A 21037-nucleotide genomic window follows, 5' to 3' on the forward strand; every position below is an offset into this window, starting at 1 on the left:
AAAATCATGAAATCTAGTAAGGACTTAAACATGTCATTTCCCCCACCATTAATGGATACTGAGCTCTTACATCATATTGTTCTAGGTACTAATACTTATGACAAGAGATTTCTCAGCAGTTTGGACTGGTGGGAGAGACAGAAAGAGAGAAGACATTTCCCAAAAGTAAAATATATTATTAAGAAAATAAGAAAAACAAACAACAACAACAGAGCTAGGAAGTGGTGGCCCACATCTTTAATCCTAGCACTTGGGAAGCAGAGGCAGGTGGATCTCTGAATTCCAACCACCTTGGTCTAAAAGAGAAAGTTCCAGGACAGCCAGGGCCACACAGAGAAACCCTGTCTTGAAAAACAAAACAAGGGCTGGAGAGATGACTCAGAGGTTAAGAGCACTGGCTGCTTTCCAGAGGTTCTGAGTTCAATTCCCAGCACCCACGTGGTGGTTCACAACCATCTATAGTGGTATCTGATGCCCTCTTCCGCCAGGCTGGCATATATGCAGATAGAGCACTCATATACATAAATAAGTAAAAATTAAAAAGAAAAATCAAACAAAAAGAACCAAGTTTGGTGGCACATGCTTTTCAATCCTACCACTTTGGAGGCAGAGACATGCAGATCTTTGTGAGTTTGAGGTTAGCCTGGTGTACAAAGTGAGTTCCAGAACCATCAGGACTATGAAGTGAAACCCTGTCTCAAAAAAAGAGAGCTGGAGCGATAGCTTAGTCAGCAAAGGGCTACGGACCTGAATTCAGTCTGCAAACCATGTAAAAAGACCTGAGTGTGGTGCTTGTAATCCCAGGGTTGGGAAGGTGGAGACAGGGACATTTTAACAATGTAGCTTTTTAAACATAAGCTGAAGAGGGCACCAAGGGACATGTTTTCTTTAGTTTTTTTTTTTTTTTTTTGGAGACAGGGTTTCTCTGTGTAGCCCTGGCTGTCCTGAAATTCACTTAGTAGACCAGGTTGATCTCAAACTCAAGAGAGTCACCTGTCTCTGCCTCTTGAGTGCTGGGATTAAAGGTGTGCATCATCACACCCTGCTCACCAAGAGATATGTTAACATGGAACTATAGGCAATTAAACAATGCTGAGAGTAGGAGAAACAATATCACCGACGAGCACACCCATTGATTATCCAATACCAGATGGTCAGCCCTGAAAACTTCTTCATAGAAGTAACATTATACAGAGCAGGTGTGTGTATATACTTAAGACTCTATGCACACACACACACAAGCATTAACAAGAAAGCTATGAATTTGAAAGACGGAGTGAGGCATGGGAGGATTTGGAGGGAGAAAAGAGGAGTAAAAATGACAATTTCAAACATTTAAAACACACTTACCTTACACACTTTGAAATGTAATTTCTCAGTGACTCAAAATTGATCAAATTTAGCCGGGCGGTGGTGGCGCACGCCTTTAATCCCAGCACTTGGGAGGCAGAGGCAGGCGGATCTCTGTGCGTTCGAGGCCAGGCTGGACCGATAGCCTCCGAAACAATACAGAGAAACCCTGTCTCGTAAAAAAACCAAAAAAAAAAAAAACCCAAAAAAATTGATCAAATTTGATCATAATTTCAAAAAAGTAAAAAGATGTGATTCAGTTCTGATATGGGAGCTTTTTTGGGGTGGGGGATTCCAGACAGGGTTTCTCTGTGGCTTTGGAGGCTGTCCTGGAGCTAGCTCTCGTAGACCAGGCTGGTCTTGAACTCACAGAGATCTGCTTGCCTCTGCCTCCCAAGTGTTGGGACTAAAGGTGTGTGCCACCACCGCCTGGCTTGTTTTGGTTTTTAAAGAAAATATTGGTCATATTTTAAAGTTCTATTAGGTTCTGTGATATTTAAATTCTTAAATACTTTTCCTTTTTAGCGTTTTGTTTGTTTCTCCCCTGCCTCCCCAGTCAGGGTTTCTCTGTGTAGCCTTGGCTGTCCTGGAACTCACAGACATCCACCTGTCACTGGGACTAAAGTTGTGCACCACCACTGCCTGGCATTGTTTGTTTCTTCTTGAAGGTGTTTTTGTAATGAATAAAAATTTCTTCCTGGGTCAAGAGACTGTTTTTGTTGGGAATAACTTGTGGGTTGCTTTTTATTTTCTTCCTTGTGGGATTGCATCGGTTTTGGTCTGGATAGAGGCTTCCTCTGAAGTGTCTGTGTTTTTCTTGTGGTCTCTTGCAGTAGCGAACCGTAGTGATTTGATTCAGCTCACAAGTTCCTGGCAGGTCTCCTGATTGTTGCGCAGGGGTCTTGAGGGTCAGTGAGAAGCATCTGTCAGGTAGTGTCATAGTGAGGAAGCTCAGTATGTGGCTAAGGGAGCAGACAAATGTGTTCTGTACTTGGAACCACGTGTTTCAAGGGAAAATGCCCCAACTTTCCTTAAAGTAATAAATGGTGTTTTTAGTGGGTGGTGGCTCATGCCTTTGATCCCAGCACTTGGGAGGCAGAGAGGGGTGAATCTTACTTGTCTACAGAGTGAGTTAAACTTTTATTTTTAAGGAATTCCTTCAATGAGCAGGTATTTTTGTTTTTTATGTATTACTGGAGATTGACCTGAAGACACAAAGATTCATGACTGTTACTTTCCAGGTTATTTTTCATTAATCAGTTAGAGACTTTTTAGGGTTTGAGAAAAGTAATAGGATAAGAAAAAGACGTTCCATCTTTCCTGTTTGGTAAGTTTCTGTAGGGAATGTAAGATTTGTAGAGGAGGAAAAGGATAGGCTTTTAGAAGTAGAACTGACATGCTCATGAGTTAACCTGTGTGTCCCTTAATTCTGACGACCTTGTGTACAATGTTTCTCTTTTAAAGGAACCTTGAACATAACTTCAAAAGAAGATTTGGTTTTTACTTTTGGACTACATATATATTATAAGGCTACCAGAATGTCGGGAGCCTCAGTGAAGGTGGCTGTTCGAGTGAGGCCCTTCAATTCTCGAGAGACCAGCAAGGAGTCCAAGTGCATCATTCAGATGCAAGGCAACTCGACCAGTGAGTACAAGTTGTTTTCCATCAGAGCATAACTTACCTTCTCTTCCTTCTTCTCCATGTGCTTAGAATAAATGAACACCTGTGTCCTAACACTTTGAACTTTGCCATTCAGAATGACCTGTTAAATGTTTTCTACTTAGGACTATTTGCTTAAATATGGACTGTTTATTTCACTCTTTATAATTGAGAGAGCCTGAATAGCTTAAGTAATTTAGCTAGTGTTGATGGTACTTATCAATTTTACATGCTATGACAGTAAAGGTATAAACAGTGATTTTTACTAAATTCTGAAGTAAACTATAACTTTAAAGCCCCAAGATTGTTTTGATTTCTTTTATTAAATACAATTTGAGCTTGTTAAGGTATTCTTAAAATTTACTCTCTTAACTGGGTGGTGGCGGCACATGCCTTTAATCCCAACACAAGGGAGGCAGAGGCAGGTGGATTTCTTTGAAGTCGAGGCCAGCCTGGTCTACAGCATGAGTTCCAAGACAAAAAGAAAGAAAGAAACCCAAAAAACCCTTATTTTCTTGAGTTGAAATATTTGATTTGAGTGTTGCCTTTTTTTTTTTTTTTGGTTTTTCGAGACAGGGTTTCTCTGTGGCTTTGGAGGCTGTCCTGGAACTAGCTCTTGTAGACCAGGCTGGCCTTGAACTCACAGAGATCCGCCTGCCTCTGCCTCCTTGAGTGTTGCTTATAATTGTAATTTAGAGTAAACTGCCAGGCACGGTGGCACACACCTGTAAATCTTGGGGTATTGAGGCAGAAAGAAGTTTGAGACCAGACTGATCTACAGAGTTAGCTCCAGGCTAGCCTAGTTATATAGTGCTCCTATCTTGAAAAATAAAGTGTAGTCAACATACACTCAAAAAGTCGTTTCTTTCTACCTTGTTTAAGCTGTTTCCCTTGCACTTGTATTACTAAATTATTTTATATGGGGGTATAGGCAAAATATTATTTTAGATTGGAGTATACACTACTATCTTTTAGCCTCTACTTTGTAATAAAGCAGAGTTAAATTTTTGATCTCCTGAAACTAGAGTTACAGATGGTTGTGCTGGGACCTGAACCTGGGGCCTCTGCAAGAGCAGCAAGTATTCGTACTAAAAAATTAGTCTTAGATTGAGAGAGTACATATTCTCCCACCCTCTCCCACCTCAGGACAGGGGTTCTCTGTATAACAGTCCTGGCTGTCCTGGAACCTGCTTTGTAGACCAGGCTGGCTTCAAAGTCACAGAGATCTACCTGCCTCTGTTTCCTGAGATTATTGAGATTAAAGGCATGTGCTATCCCTTCTGGCCCATGGATAAGAGACAGCCATATGTGTTAGCTGCTCAAAGGCTGTTATGCTGTTAAACTGGCCTGCCTGGTGACAACAGGGTTACAGTTCGTTTCAGGTGGAGTACAGTGAAGTGTGGAGTGTCCCATCTATAATATCGTTACCAAAATGTAGAAAAGCATAAATAATGTTTTGGGGAATATGCAAAATCTGAAAGCCTATTTGTAGCCTTTTGATTTTTAAGTGCCCTGTGGTTTCAGGAAGTACTTTCTGGCACAGACAAATATTGCTGCCTTAAATACTTTGAGTCCTGAACACAGACAGATGACTGCTCAGTAATATCCATTTATATTTCATATTTCTTCCACTTTAGAAGCATTTTTTATTGGTCTAATTACTTGGTAAAAAGGAAAATGGGTCAAATGTAATGATTTAACTTTTGACTTTGATGTTTAAGTTATCTGTGTAAATTTGGAGACAGGGAGCATACAGATTCCCTCAGACAAAGGAGATAGATAGAGCTGGTTTTCTCACAAGGTGTAAGATTGAGTTGTAATATTTTGCTTTGTATTTCATAGAATTCTGTCTTGCATTTGGGTAAATCTATTTATTTATCATGTTTTTCTTTGCCTAGTATCTTAGAATCTTTATTCTTTATGCTTAAGCTCAGTGAGATAGAAAGTAATTTGGCTTTTTTTGTCATGATTACTTACTACCTTTTTAAAAGGCTTTCCCATCCACACATGCATATCATAGCTGGCACAGAGGATGTCCCATGTCTACTTACTGAAAGCATGGGTATTTAGAGGGCATGACCAGTATGGAGATTTGAAAAAGACTGGTATAGAATAGAATGCCTTTATCCTATTGTTTTGCTATTTTGAGACAGGTGGCATTCTGTAGCCTAGGCCTGTCTTATAGGCTTGTACCTCAGTCTGCTGGGTGCTGGAATTACAATTGTGAGCCATTGCACACTGGCAGGAAGGAGCGCTCTTAAATTTGTATGCTTTTTCTATCATGAACTCATCTTAATTAGTCATACAAAAGAGAAGTTGGGTACATTGTGCCTGTCCACAGCAGAAGTTGGTGTGTGTCTTCTAAGGCTCAGCCTTGCCACATAGCCTGTTTCTTCTGAAATCTTCCTGGGACTTCTAATTTACCAAAACCAGTATTATTTTTGTCACATACAAATATGAAATATGTCTCAACATGAATGTTCAAGTAATCAAATACAGTAAGACATTTAAAGCAAATGCTCCTTCCTTTTCCAGAGGGATGAATCTTTACTTCTAAACCCATATATATATATATATATATATATATATATATATATATATATATATATGATTAAATGTTTCTCACAAGTAAGACAATGTCCAGGTCCTATCCTGCATTGTCGGTGGCCTTCTCTTTTCTCAGTAGTGTCAGGTGTTGGAAGGACTGTGATCTTCAAGGCCTTGGCTACTGATTTTGTGGTGAACCTTTCTCACTCTGGCCCTTCTTCAACCCCTCCAAGTTTGTTTATTTATTTACTGACTTAAATTTGTTTATCTGTGTGTGTGTGTATCTGTGCGAGTCTCTATGTGTGTCTGTGTGTGTCTCTGTGTGTGTGTCTATGTAGGTATGGAGTTGGAGGACAACTTTGTAGATTTCTTTTTCCTTTCATTTTTATGTGAGTTCTGGAGCTTGAACGGAGGCTCTCAGGCTTGCAGGGCGAGCACTTTATGCTCTGAGCCATCTTGCTGACCTTGTACCCCATATTTGTTGCTTTTTTCTTCTAGGATAGAGTTCAGGGTCATAGAGAAGGGCAGTAGATTGTGTTCTCATTTATAGACAGGATGTCAGGAACATCCCTTTCTCCTGCTTGCCTTTCCTTTTTTAATTTTGAGACAGTGTGTAGTGGAGGATGGTCTTTAATTTCAGCTTGTTTCTGATCCCACTGTTCCACTTTCTGAATGTTGGAATTAGAGGCATGCCTTGCTCTGCCTTGTGTATAGGGTACAGGGGGACCAACTGGGGCCCTGTGTATGTTAGGCAAGAACTCTGCTGAGTGACATCCCTGAACCTTGTATATTTCTTGTTTTTTATTTTGCTTTAAATGTCTTACTGTATTTGATTACTTGAACATTCATGTTGAGACATATTTGTATGTGGCAAAAATAATACTGGTTTTGGTAAATTAGAAGTATTTCTTCTGTGTTCTATTTCTATTTATCTATTTGCTCTGAAGGGTTGGTTGGGTTTATGAACACAGATTAATATAATATCAGTGTTGGGACCTGTTTTTTTGGTGTGTGTGGTCTGTCTTGTGTTTATTTAGAAGTTCCTGCTGTGGAGCTCTATTTATAGCACTGCATTGAGGAAGAGAGATGATGTATCTTTTGGCTGCTTCTACAAACAAAAGAGGATTCTTTTGATTTAACAATCACTTTGCAGCAGTAATTGCTGTCAATGTTGTAATTGTTTTCATTATATTAGGAAAATACTGAGTAGTGTTAGAGTAGTTATTCTATAGATATTGTGGTATTTATCCATATACATACTACATATTATTTGTGTGTGTGTGTGTGTGTGTGTGTGTGTGTGTGTGTGTGTGTGTGTGTGTGTGTAGGTCAAAGGACAACTTAGGGAGGTGATTCCTTCTTTCTACCTCGTGGGTTCCAAGGATTAAACTTGGGTCATCAGGCTTCATGGCAAACTCTTTTATTGAGCATCTAGCCAGCTCTGGGCATCAGTCATTTCTCAGCAGACCAGAAGTAGCATGCTCAGTTTACTCTCTCAGGGTTCCTTCATCTGGCTGTGAGGATCCTCTTCACTGCCCTACTGCAGGCCTGGCCTTAGGGCAAGGTGCCCACGTACAGGCTTTACTTTGTATGGCAGTCTCATAAATTTGTAGGAATTCTGAGGTTGTTTCATATATGTTGTACAATAAAGTGTTCAATAAATAGAATTTGTTTTACCTTTCTCTTTGTCATGATAGATAAACATCCCCCATACCCTCCAAACAGGGTTTTTCTTTGTAGCCTTGACTCTGCTGGAACTTGCTCTATAGACCAGGCTGGCTTCAAACTCAAAAAGATCTGCTCGCCTCTCTCTGCCTTTCTAGTGCTGGGAGTAAAGGCCTGCGTCACCACCTGGCTCTCATTTCTTGAGTATTCTTCAAGACCATGATTTCATCCAGGCTTGATGACTTAGACCTGTAATGCCAACCCTAGGGAAAGGTTGAGGCAAGAGATCTGGATTTTCAGGTCAGGCTGGGCTACTTAATGAGTGTGAGGCCAGTCATAGCTGCATAATGAGAACCTGTCATAAAACAGAACAATGTGATTCCAGAGCTAGATGTTGCTAATGTCTTTCCAACCTTCTGTTCTAGGACTATTTGCAAAGATCAAATAGAATGATGTATACTTGTAGGATGAAATTTGAAAAATAATTTTTGTGGTTAATCTTAGTACCAAAGTTATTTTCAGTCAGAGTTTTGGTTTATTTAATTTTGATTTTTCAAGACAGAGTTTCTCTTTGTAGAACAGCCTGGCCTTGATCTCACAGAGATCCACCTGACTCTGCCTCCTGAATGCTGGGATGAAAGGTGTGTGCCACCACCCCCGGCTCAGTTTAATTTTTTAATTAATTTTTACTTCATGTTCATATTTGGTGTTTTGCCTGCATGTATGTCTGTGTAAGGGTGACGGATCCCCTGGAACTGGAGTTACAGACATTTGTGTGCTGGGAGAGCATTAAGGGCATCCAGTTCTCTTAACTGCTGAGCCATTTCTTCAGTCAAAGTTTAATTTTTTTTTTTGCATTTATTTATTGTATGTTTGTAGAGAGAAGCCTTTTCCTTGCCAGCCGCTTTGGTTTTTCCTCACCAGTCGCCTGGGCTCTGCCGCGTTGTAGTCCCCAAATAACACACAAGGCGCTGTATTAATTATGAAGCTGTTGGCCTTGCTTGTTTCTTACTGGCTAGCTCTGACTTAAGTATTTAACCCATTTAAGTATTTCTCTTACTGGACAGACATCTTACTTCTCTGGCGGGCTACATGATGACTCCCTGTGTTTCTCCTACCCAGAGTCCTCCTGGACTCCTAGTCCCACCTGTCTTGCTTCCCTATTGGCCAACAGTGCTTTATTGACATATACACAGGACTTCCCCCATCATGTGTGTGTTTTCCATGGCACAAGTATGGAGATCAGAGGACAACTTGTGAGAGTCATTTCTTTTTCTACTTTGTGGATTCCCAGGGTTTGAATTTGTCAGGCTCAGCCGCAAGCATCATACTGGTTGAGCCATTTTTCCAGCCAGGAATATAAGTTTAAAGTTAGAAATAATTGTGTGTAAGTTAGATAGGGATTTTTCTGTTGTGTATTAGGAACTGCTCTTCATTCATCCATTTATTCAAACATTCTATCGTGTGTGTGTGTGTGTGTGTGTGTGTGTGTGTGTGTGTGTGTGTGTGTGTGTGTAGGGAGGTGGTACAAGTGTGCTTTGCCATAGAGCGTCAGTTTTGTCCCTCTTGACATACATGGGTTCCGGAGATCCAGCTCAGCTTATCAGGCTTTTATAGGAAGTACCCATACCTGCTGAGCTTTCTTGCTGGGCCAAGAACTTCATTAAAAACGTTTAAATTACATTGATTTATTTTTTATTCATTCATTCATGTATTTAGTTGTGTGTATTTAGAATGTGTGTATGGGGGAACAGTGTTTGTGCCACAGTGCACATGTGGAGACCAGAGTACAACTTTTGGGAGTTGATTCTCTCCTTCAGTGTGGATTCTGGGGATTAGATGTGGGTCATCAGATTTGGTGACAAGTGCCTATGTGTCCCATTGACCCAAGAACCAATTTTATTATATATAAGCTTCTTCAACTGCTTGAATTGTTTTCATACCAAAACAGCTAAGCCAGAGACAGCTGGGGGCTGGAGAGATAGCTCAGCAGTTAAGAACACTTGTTCCTCTCTTGGCAAGGACCAGGTTCACACTGGGGTTGTGACTCATAACCATCCAAACAAACTCTGGATCTAAGGGATTCCATACCTTCTGACCTCCATGGGAAATCTCTTTTTGCCTTGGCTTGCCTGGATCACCTGTGTAAACTAGGTTGGCCTGCCTCTGCCTTCTTCTTGTTGGGATTAAAATGTGTTGCCCCCATGCCCTCCCAGCAATAAGATCTGCTGGAAAACCTGGTCTTTGTTTTCTGCTTTCCAATTTAGAGTTTGTTTTTAAAAATCAATGTTAATAGCTTGGTGGTGTGATTGCTTTTGTAGCCTGGTGAGGTGTGAAATGGAGGGTGAGCTAGCCCGCTGGAGAGCTAGTTGGTTGGTCTGCTGTTTCTGTCAGGGAAGGTACGCAGTCATAGCTTCAGTGTTTGCTTTGTCAAGGATTGTGTGTTATAGTAGACTACTTTTCACAGTTGTATTGTTTAGTAATGTGGGGGAATGGGGGTATAAACAGGAAATTGGGTTTTTGCTGTTCAGCAAGCAGAGGGCAGGAAGCTTTTAGAGTTTTTGTTTTATTTTGGATATAAATGTAAGTAGTTGAAGTAGATTGATGTCTGCTAGAAAGCACTGAGGAGGGAGCATCTTTCTTTATAAGGGAGGGAGGAGAGGGGAAAGATAGGAAATTTCTTAAAAGCCCATTGTTTTGGCAGGACAGAGAATACAATGAGGAAATGATTTAACTACATTTATTGTTTCCCCAGACATGTTCTGGCCAGATACCAAAGAATCCCTTTCACTGTGAAAAACTTGAGGCAAAATATGTGTAGGGAAAACCAAGAACCTTTACTTTTTACATTGTTTATTATTGTGGGGAAAATGTGATTTCTATTTAAAAACATTAAACACATAAGCTGTCATATTTAGGCACTTGTAAATTTTAATTGATTCAGACTTCAGAATAATCTTCTAGCTGGTTTCCTTAACTTTATCATTGCACTGAAGTCACTGAGGCAAGGAGAGATCGTCTACCTTCCCTTGGGTCCTCCTTTGTCTAGAAATTAGAACTTGGCTATCTGGACCTGGGCACCTCAGCCTTTGTAAGAGTCACCTGTGCAGTACATGTCAAGATAGTTACTGTTTTACTATCTTGTTCAAAAGCACTTTTGTCTAATTTGGATATAACTTTAGGTTAAGATTGACCTTTTATTTTGGGTGGGGTAGTTTTGAGACGGGTTCTCTGTGCAGCCCTAGCTGTCCTGGAACTCACTCTGTAGTCCAGGCTGGCCTCAAACTCACAGAGATCCACTTGCGTCTGCCTCCTAATTGCTGGGATTGAAGGTATGTGCTACCACCACCTGGCTTTGTTTTTCTTTATTAAGTGAAATCATAAAATAGAATGAAGGGCACAAGTCCTAAGTGTTTGGGCTACTCAGATTGAATGAGATGTGGACTTTACAGAGAGCATTTTTCCTTCTCTTCTTCTTTTTCTCTCTTTCATTTCATTTCCTTTCTCCCCCCTTCCCCTTTTTTTTTGAGATTGCCTTACTATGTGACCCTAAAAGGCCTGGAACTTGCTTTGTAGGTGAGACTAGCCTTAAACTCTTGGTTATCCTCCTGAATTTGCCTCATTAGTGCTGAATTACAGGTCTGTGCCACCATGTGTAGTTTTATTTGTTTTTGTTTTTAATATCTACTTATTTAGTGTGTACATGTATGCCTAGCAAGCAAGGAGGAGTGTTCCCCTGCCATGGTGCATGTGTAGAGATTAGAGGACAATTTTCTAGAGTTGGTTCTCCTGCCTTCCGTTTTGTTGAGGCATCTCTCTTGATTCTGCTGCTGCTGTGTGTTTGCCAGGCTCATTAACCTTCAGTGTTTGTTCATTTGTTTGTGCATGTGTCTGTGTTTATGGCTTTTTTTGAGGCCAGAAGAAGATGTCGGATCTTGGGAACGCGAGTTGAGAGTGTTAGTGAGCTGCCTGACATAGCTGTTGGGATCAGAACTCTAGGCCTCATAGTCAAGCAGCAAATGCTCTTAGGCATTGAGCTATTTGGCAGCCCCACGGCTGACTTTTTTATGTTGACTCTGGGGATCACAACTCAGGTGTCAGGTTTATGTGCTAGTACTTTTGCCCCTGAGCCATCTCTCTGGCCCCAACTTCATCTCCTTTTAAAACTCTTTAACATTTGCTGAGGAAGATCAGAATTGTTCATTGAGAAGCTCCAGTTCTGATGTGGGGGTGCAGGGTCTCATTGTGTAGGTCACCTTGCTATCTCCCTGCCTTGATCTTCTGAGTGATGGCATCACAGGCATGTGCCACCATATTCAGCTTTGAGAAGTGTAGAAAATACTATAAAGCATGTTCTAAGTTTTATTTTTTTATGTGTGTAAATATTTGCCTGCCCATATGTCTCTGTACTTTCTGTACTCCTGGTGCCTGTGGAGGCCAGAAGAGAGTTCAGGTTCTCTGGAGCTAGAATTATAGGAGATTGTGAGCTGCCATGTTTGTACTAGCAACTGAACCTGAGGCCTCTGGAAAGCAGTCAGTGCTCTTAACCACTGAGCCATCCCTCCAGTCCTATCACACGACATATCTGTATCTTAGAATTGTCGTACTGTGACACTGAAGAGTTGCAGTTTTCATTTTTTCTTCCTTTCCTCATCCCTGCCTCCCTCCCTCCCTCCCTCCCTCCTTCCTTCCCTTTATATAGCCCTGGATGTTCTGAAACTCACTATGTAGACCAAACTGAAGTAGAGCTCATAGAGATCTGCTTGCCTCTGCCTTTGGAATGCTAGGATTAAAGATATATGCCACCCACTCCCAGCTTCTTTTCTTACTATACATGTTTTAGTTCTTTGGGGATTGAATATATATGGTGAACATGTATGATATACTTACAGCTGTTTTTATGTAGTTTGTTATTTCAAATGATTAAAGAACTTTATGATTATAGGTATTTTGTTCAAATCTACTCTATGCTTTCTGCCATTTTACAATATTTCCAGAAGACTCTACAAGGATATGGCTTTAGGTTTTGATTTCATGGTTTTGAAATATTATTGTTGTATATAGCATTTTTATTTTGTGCATTTTTTTGTAATTTTCGACATAGGATGCTTTTGACAGAGGAAAGACAACTCTGATATCACTGTTTTGTGTTTTTGAGGCATGGACTTATTGTGCAGCCTTAGGCGTCCTCAAACTCATGATCCTCCTGCCTCAGCCTCCTGAGTGTTAGGATTACAGGCATGAGCCACCACACTTAGTTCATCACTAAGATTTTTAAGAAACCCAAGCATGCTTTTTGAGAAAAGCCCAAACATGGTTTTGAGAAAAGTTAATATAAAGTTACATTGCTCCCACACTGATATGTTAATTATAGTTGTAGGCAGAATCTTAGTAGTTTGTCGACAACAGTATAATTACTACATTAGTGACTTTGAGATATTAGATAAACAAACTTATTCTGAAGAATAAAAAGGGTTTTAAATATAAATCTTGTTTTAACTGCCTTGTTTTCTAGGATTCAGTAATGAAAACATTTCTGCGTCTTTGTGCTGTGGTAACAAAATTGGAAAGCAGGCAAGGAAAAGAGGGGGAGGGAGTAAAGTTGAATATTTAACAGGCTTTGGAAAGGTTAATTGTTTTTTAACATTAGTTTATTGTGTAGGTGCAAACACATGCATGCACACACACACTGTGGTGTAATTGTGGAGGTCATGGAATAACTAGTCTCTCCTTCCACTGTGTGGGTCCCAGGGACCAAACACAGGTTGTCAGGTTTGATGGCAAGCACGTTTCTCCCTGAGCCGTCTTGCCAATCCTCTAAGGTTTCCCTTCTTAAAAATTATTGATTTGTGTGTATGTGTGTACCTGTATGAGTTTATTTGTACTACTGTATGAAGTTGCCCAGAGAATCCTTAGAACTGGAATTATAGGTGGTTGTACAACACCATGTGGGTGCTGGGAACCTACTGAACCTAACCTGGTTCCTCTTCAAGAGTGGTAAGCCTTCCTAACTGCTGAGCCATCTCCCTACCTCTCTGAGGTAATCTTAACTTGAAGTGACTGTAGGAAAGAGAATATGACTAGCTTTGGTCCGTTATTAAACTAAGGCTTTTGAAACTTTTCAGGTCCATTGTTTTAAAGATGTTCATCTATACTGTAGATAGCAGACACCATCCTGTTCTTCTCTGTTCCTTTTAAGGTAACCAGTGTTGACTGTAGTATGAGGAATTAAGGCTGGAGAAATGGCTCAGCCCTTAAAGGCTAGGCTCACAACCAAAAATATAAGAGTGTGAACCCAAAGGCCAACTGTGTGAAGATTTTCTGGAGAAGGTGATGAGGGGTTCTGGTTCCTTTTGATTTGGGAAAAAGACACATTTAGAGCTTAGATACTGCAGCTGCTTTTCGGATAAATAAATTAAAAAAAAAGACCTGGAAAGTAGCATTCAGGAGGAGGTAGAAAGAACATAACTATTAAAGTAAGCCTGGGCTTTGAGATCCTTGCCTCACCATTCCATTAAGTGTGTGTGTATATCTCTGTGTGTACATGGTTTTTGTTTTGTTTCTCTCACTCTTGATTTTAATTAATTAATTAATTTTTGTTTTTAATACTTCTGGATTGCAGTCCCCCCCCATTTCCCCACACCCTCCTTCATTCTCCCCCAGATCCACTGCTCCTCAGATTTCATCCAGAAAAAAAAGTGGGCTTCTCAGGAATAGCCATGAGCACAGCATAACAAGGTCCAGTAAGACTAGGTACAAACCCCATGTCAAGGCTGGGTGAGGCAATCCAGAAGGAGGAAAAGGGCCACAAGAGGAGACTGAAGAGTCAGACATACCCCCTCCCCTCAATCTTCTTCTCCCAGATGTCTCCCTATTTATCCTCTCTGCCTGCCAGCCCAGCCTATCCTTTCTCCTGCCTTGCTATTGGATGTTCAGGTCTTTATTAGACTAGTCAGGTGTTTTAGATAGACAAAGTAACAGTTAAACAAATGCAACATAAAAGAGTACAACACACTTTGCATCATTAAACAAATACTGCACAGCATAAACAAATGTAACACATCTTAAAAATAATATTCTACCTCTAATTGTTGTTGAGGGCTCTGGGGATATCCAGGGTCTGGCCAGCCACCCGGGACCATGTTGATGCCCAGGGCCCATGCTGCTGCTGGGACTGTGCTGATCTGAGGGGGCTGCCTTGCCATTGGGCTGAAGATGCTGTCAGGGGCAATGTCTGGGTTCATGAACCTGCTGTAGCTGGGGTCTGTGGTAATGTCCATGACTGGTATTAGTATGGGGATCGTTGGAACCATGTTGTGCTGAGCCTGCCCCTCACTGGACATTGCAGCAGGGAAGGCTGGTCTATCCCTCAAGGAAAAGCTTGCCCCTGTCCTTGGAAAAGATGACCCCACCCTTCACCATAGGTGTCCATCTTACTTGGGAAGCACACTAGAGCTGATCCTCTGGTTGGGGACACAGGTGAGCTGACCCTGAAGGCATGAGAGCATCTGTCATGTGGAGGCATGGGTGAGAGGATGCCCTCCCCCCTTCACCCAATCCCTGTTGCAGGTGAGAGAGCTGACCCCATCCCTAATCCCTCCTATGCCCCCTACAGCAGTTGCGAGAGAGGGCCCTGCACCTTGCCTGGGCAAAACGGTAGAGCTGGCCTTGGTGATGTGACTGAGGGAGACCCAGCCTGAGAGCCCAAGAGCAGGAGAACTGTCCCAGCTTCTTGCTGTAGGCTGCATTGGGTAGTGCTGTAGAGGACATCTGGGTAGTGACAATGAGTGAAAACTGACCAACCCAGCTACCACTCAGGCTCAGAACCAGGGCTGTGAGTTGTCCCACTTCAGCACCCACCTCATTCGTGGACTGTTGGAACATGTGGAAGGGCGAACCTAGAGTTCCAAAACAGCAGGGTCTCTGTGACCAGGACAATAGGGCATCTTTCCCAGAGGAGCCCAGTGAGAGCCCGTTACCAGTGGTGTAGCAGAGACCAGATGCCTCCAACCAGACCAGACCATGAACACTTGAAAGTAAAGGTGATCAGACTAAAGGGTAAACTGGCTGGCTGTGCTACAGCTTCCAGGACAAGACTCTTCTGTTTTTGTTTTATTTCTTTGTTTTGTTTGGTTTTTCTTTTAAATTTGGTTTTTTTTGGGGGGTACAAGGACAGAGGACAGATTTGAGGGGACAGGGAGATAAGTGGGAATGGAATGCATGATGTGAAATCCATGAACAGTGAAAGTAAAACAACAAACTAAACCTAAAAAAGGAGGGATGAAAAAGGCTCATTGATTAAGAACACATACTGCTCTTGCAAAGGTTTTGAGTTTGATTCCTAGCATCTTTTTTGGGTGGCTCACAATTGTCTGTAACTCCAGCTGCAGGATATCAGACACCCTATTCTGGACTCAAGTACATGGACTCATGCTTCATATACCTCGGCCCCCAATGATTGAAAACCAGTCTAAAGAAAGAATCTGGCTGGTGAGGTGGCTTAGTGATTAAGAGCACTTCCATAGGATCTGGGTTTTAATTCCCAGTGCCCAGAGGGTGGTTTATACCATCTGTAACTCCAGTTCCAAGGGATCTGACCTTCATCTTCTGCCCTCTTCAGGCACCAGGCATGTAAATGGTGCATAGGCATAAGTGCAGGCATAAAACTTGCATACAAGTAAAAAAAAAGTAATAATAACAATTCTGAATTGCAGATACAGAACTTCTTAAGAAGTAGAAATTAGAAGCTGAAGAGATGGCCCAATGGTTAAGAGCACTGACTGCTCTTCCATAGGACCGTTCGATTCCCAGTACCCATTTGGCTACCAACCATCTGTAACTCCAGTTCCAGGGAATCTGATGCTGTCTTCTGGCCTTGCATGAAATGCATAAACATACAAGCAAACAAAATACCAATACACATAAAATAAGGTGTTTTTTTTTAAGTAGTAGGAATTAACATGCCTTCTTAAGTTCCTAATAGCTTTTTCCTCCCTAACAAGATAAGTAACAATGTTGATTTTTGTATTATATTTTTTTCATTTGGGAACTGAAATATATCAAATATGGATAGATTTAATATTTATTAAAACTATTATACAATTGTACTGTGTGTGTGTGTTGCTAGGGATTGAGTGGGGTCTTACATGTACTAGGAAGCCACTGAGGTAGGTTCCAAGCCTTACAAAGAGCTTTTGAAAATTTGTGTGTTTCTATTTATTGTTTTTGTTTTATTTTGTATGTCTTGTTTTGTGTTTTTGAGACAGGGTTTCTCTGTGTAACCCTGGGTTTCCTGGAAATTGTTCTATAGACCAGGCTGGCTTCAAACTCAGAGATTGACCTTCCACCACTGCCTGGCCTGTTTATTGTTGATATAGGCTGTTATTTAAAAGAGTAGGAGGGGCTGGGAATGTAGCAAATGGTAGCAAGAAACCCAGGTTGGTTGTATTACTTACCATCAGAGACTTCAAAGATCTGAGAGAAAAGTTTGCAGAGGAAGAAGAAAAGGATTTCATGTCAACTCACTATACTCTGGTGTAGATTTTCTTTGTTTTTCCTCTTAGGGAAATGAGAAATCAAGGGGTAGAATCTGAGAACTTGTACTTTGTCATGTTCTTGACAGAACTGATGACTGGATGAAGTATGGCTTAAGTATTTGATAAGAGCCAATGTTCTAGATGTTAGAAGTGTTTATCTTACCTAAGCTTTGAAGTGGTAAAAATTGACTTCAGGGACATGCCCACTACCTCATAGCTCTTACTAGTTTTTAGCTCTGACTAATGAAGTAGGACTCTAATTTTTATTTTCTTGGTATTGTTATTTAATTCTTATTGTTAAAACAAGGAAAGTTTTAAGTGAATAAAGAATTTTAAACAATGCCTGTGGCTTAATTTTAGGAAGTAGCTATATGCATATAGCCATATACAAATACATAAAAAGCCTTCTGTTTCGCCTTCATAATCATTGTATGAGGAGAATAAGCATCTACACGATTATATCTTGGCTAATTGTGGCAGCTCTGCAAATTCAAGTTCTGGATGTGCTGCTAGCTAGCTCTGTGACCTGAGGAATATTGAACTTTTCTTTGATGGTTTCTTTATAAAAATGGGGATGAGAAAACATTTGCCTCATTGAGTGGTTGAGATGATAAAAAAGGTTACTAAACACAAAATACTTAAGGTTTAGAGTAACAATGTGGCAAGTGCTGATTGGTGTGTTGTACTCGTTTGTTAGACTTTGATTAAAGTACCATTTGTAGGGAGGTGTTCTTTCTAGAACCATGTTTTCTTGTCACATGTTTATGTGTAATGTGAGCCTTATTAATACTCTGTCAGCATTTGAGGTTGGAACATAAGTGTGTGGCTGTACTCGGAGGAATCCAGCAAGAGGGAGAACTAAGCACCGTAGCAACGGTTGCTATTTGTGTCCTGAACACCAGCTGCCGAGAACAGGCTTCCTTTTTAATTCTGTTTTCACTGAGAGTTTGGGATGTAGCCTTGTCTCAGCAAAATGATTTGGTTGAGGTAACCCATCTTTGCGATTTCATGACTACATGTTTGGGGGAGTCTGTCTCATGTTAAATATGAGATGATTAAGTTTTGTATGTATGAAAAAGGAAGGATTAGCTGGCAGTGATGGCACACATTTTTAATTTCAGCACTCGGGAGGCAGATGCAGGCCAGGCAGATCTCTGTGATTTCGAGGCCAGCCTGGTCTACATAGTGAGTTCCAGGACAGTCAGGCTAGTACTGCCTTGAAAACCAACCCTCCCCCCCCAAAAAAGAAAGAAAGCAAAAGGAAAGATTAGGCTTTAGCATTCAGTCAGTTGCTGCTGTGTGGTGCAGTGGTATTATTAGTCACATAGAAACCATTTTCAATGTGTGCAGTGAGATTTATGATTTATTAGCATGCTGTGGTTCTGCACAAACATCCATGCACATATTGTCTGCCGTGGAGTTCAGAAAACACAAACTTTGCAATAAATACCTCATTACCAAATGCTTTTTTGAGTTAGATAGCAAGCATTTCACAAAGAGTTTGTTGCATATTTTTTATTTCTAATGTGTTGAAGTATTTCAAACCTTATGAGGTGCTTTGAAATACAAACAGCCCACTTACAAGTCTTAGCTGTTAGCTTACCTAGACAGGACAAACACTATTCTGAAAATGGGTAACACCCAAATGAATGTGTGGTCTGATTGTGTGTGTGTGTGTGTGTGTGTGTGTGTGTGTGTGTGTGTGTGTACACGTACATGTTCCAGTATAAATTGCTGCTTAAACAACATACTTTTGTGTTTTGATTGTCCTATTAAGACTCAATAGTATAAATATGCTATTTGGGATAATTTGAACAAATAGTATAATGTATTGTGCCAATGAATTTATAATCGAAGGACTTAACAATTTAATATTTTTATTCTCTAGGTATTATTAATCCAAAGAACCCAAAGGAAGCACCAAAGTCCTTCAGCTTTGACTACTCTTACTGGTCTCACACTTCGGTGAGTCTGATGCCTCCCTTTGCTTTTCTCGTCTGTCTTTTATCCTAGGTTGTTCCAAGATTCGATTCTAGTTTTCTTAGTGTGGTCAAGGATGAATTCTGTGTGTGTGTGTGTGTGTGTGTGTGTGTGTGTGTGTGTGTGTGTGTGTGTTTGAGGAAGATGTGTTAGCTTTGTTATTGTTTTTTGAGATAGAATCTCATTGCCCACATTGGCATTGAACTCACAGCCTATACTACGCTAGCTTCAAACTTGGGCCAGTATTCCTGATTTACCCCCTCCAGAGGTAGAATTACAGGAATGGGCTATAACACTTGGCTAATGAACTCCTGGTTCATAAGTTCATTTTTTAAAAATTATGTATTTGCTCACTCGTGTATTCTGTGTGTGTATATACAAGTGTGCATGCTGGGGCGGGGTGTGGGTGCATGTGTATACATGTGGAGGCTGGAGGTTGACATCTGGTGTCCTCCATCACTTTCCACCATACTGAGACAGGGTTTCTCTGAACCTGTAGCTCACCAACTGTCGAGACTGTCTGTTTAGTGAGCCCTAGGCTCATCTAGACTACTTCTTAGCATTAGGATTAAAGATGTATGCTGCCGTGGGCAGCTTCTGTGTGGGTACTGGGATTCTAAGTAGGCCTTCATGTTTGCACAGAAGCACTTTACTCCCAGAGCCATATCTCCAGCCTCTTAATTTTGATTCTTTTGTTTTGTTTTTTCGAGACAGGTTTTTTTCTGTGAATCTTTGGCTATCCTGGAACTCACTCTGTAGATCAGGCTGCCTTTGAACTCACAGAGATCTGCCTGCCTCTGCTGGGACTAAAGGTGTGAGCCACCTCCACCCAGATTAATTTAAAAAAAATTTTTTTTTTTTTGGTTTTTCGAGACAGGGTTTCTCTGTATTGTTTTGGAGGCTGTCGGTCCAGCCCGGCCTTGAACTCACAGAGATCCGCCTGCCTCTGGGATTAAAGGCGTGAGCCATCAACGCCCGGCTAATTTTAATTTTTAAAGGCATTTTTTGGGAAGTCCTGGTGTGGTGGCACACACTTTTAGTCCAAACAGTCAAGAGACAGAGGCAGATGCATCTCTGCGAGTTCCAGGCCAGCCTGGTTGATATATTAAGTTCCAGGTCAGCCAGAGCTGTATAATGAAACTGTCTCAAAGTGGTGGTGTACACTTTTAATTTCAGCACTCTGGAGGTAGAGGCAGGTAGATCTCAGTTCAAGGCCAGCCTGGTCTACAGAGCTAGTGCCAGGACTGTTACATAGAGAAACCCTATCTCAAACAAAAACAAAACAAAACAAAACAAGAATGTCTTGGAGCTCCAGTGCCTATGTGTGTCTGTGTGTCTATGTGTGTACAAAATGAAAAATAAAGATGTGTAGAAGGTTCTTTAAAAATGTATAGTACAGTTTAATGTGGAAGCAGTTCATAGGAAAGACTATTAGTTAAATGCCATAACTTTTCTTCTTTGTCTTTGCAGCCTGAAGATCCCTGTTTTGCATCGCAGAATCGTGTGTACAATGATATTGGGAAGGAAATGCTCTTACATGCTTTTGAAGGATACAATGTCTGTATTTTTGCCTATGGGCAGACTGGTGCTGGGAAATCCTACACAATGATGGGGAAACAAGAAGAAAGCCAAGCTGGCATCATCCCACAGGTAAAGCAGTTGAATGTTAGTACCTGTGTCTATCAATACTCTCAGTCTCAAATTGCTTTTTATTTGCCAAAAACTGTATTCAGAGACTGAAATGTAAGGCACAGAGGTAGACAGCCTGTTTATTTCCTTCAAAGGTGCTAACTGTTGAGAGGGAAAGACTGACTTTGTTTGTTGTTGTTTTCCTTTTGCTTTGTTTTTGAAACAGCCTTTCTCTATGCAGCGTAACAGCCAGCCCATCGGTGTTCTATTGTTGAAGGAGAATAACAATTAAGAGCATACCAGAATATAAATTTTTTTTTGAGACAGACCAGACTGGCCTCAAACTCACAGAGCTCCACCTGCCTCTGCCTTCCAAGTGCTGGGACTAAAGGCATGCGCTACCAATGCCCAGCTGAGTATAAAATTTTTAACATATTAATTGTGTTTGAGGTTTATGACGTGCACATTTGGAGAGAGAGAAAGAAAAAATATCTTGCCGGGCGGTGGTGGTGCAAGCCTTTAATCCCAGCACTCGGGAGGCAGAGGCAGGTGGATCTCTGTGAGTTCGAGACCAAGCCTGGTCTACAGAGTGAGTTCCAGGTCAGGCTCCAAAACAATACAGAGAAACCCTGTCTCAAAAAAACCAAAAAGGAAAAAAGAAAGAAAGAATA

At 41.0% G+C, this 21037-nt stretch overlaps 1 protein-coding gene across 8 annotated transcripts in view; it reads left to right on the forward strand.

Annotated features, from left to right (window-relative positions):
• The window catches only part of Kif1b (kinesin family member 1B), a 129614-nt gene that overhangs the window by 15602 nt on the left and 92975 nt on the right, over nt 1–21037 (forward strand). For all 8 annotated transcript variants that reach the window (XM_005079304.4, XM_013119984.3, XM_013119982.3 and 5 more), the window contains exons 2-4: nt 2815–2994; nt 18646–18722; nt 20208–20387. In XM_005079304.4, coding sequence (XP_005079361.1) covers nt 2889–2994; nt 18646–18722; nt 20208–20387 — 363 coding nt within the window. In that variant the 5' untranslated portion in view covers nt 2815–2888. The remainder of the gene's footprint in view (nt 1–2814; nt 2995–18645; nt 18723–20207; nt 20388–21037) is intronic.

Source organism: Mesocricetus auratus, unplaced genomic scaffold, assembly GCF_017639785.1.
Source record: "Mesocricetus auratus isolate SY011 unplaced genomic scaffold, BCM_Maur_2.0 Super-Scaffold_100042, whole genome shotgun sequence".
NCBI classification, from domain to species: Eukaryota; Metazoa; Chordata; class Mammalia; order Rodentia; family Cricetidae; genus Mesocricetus; species Mesocricetus auratus.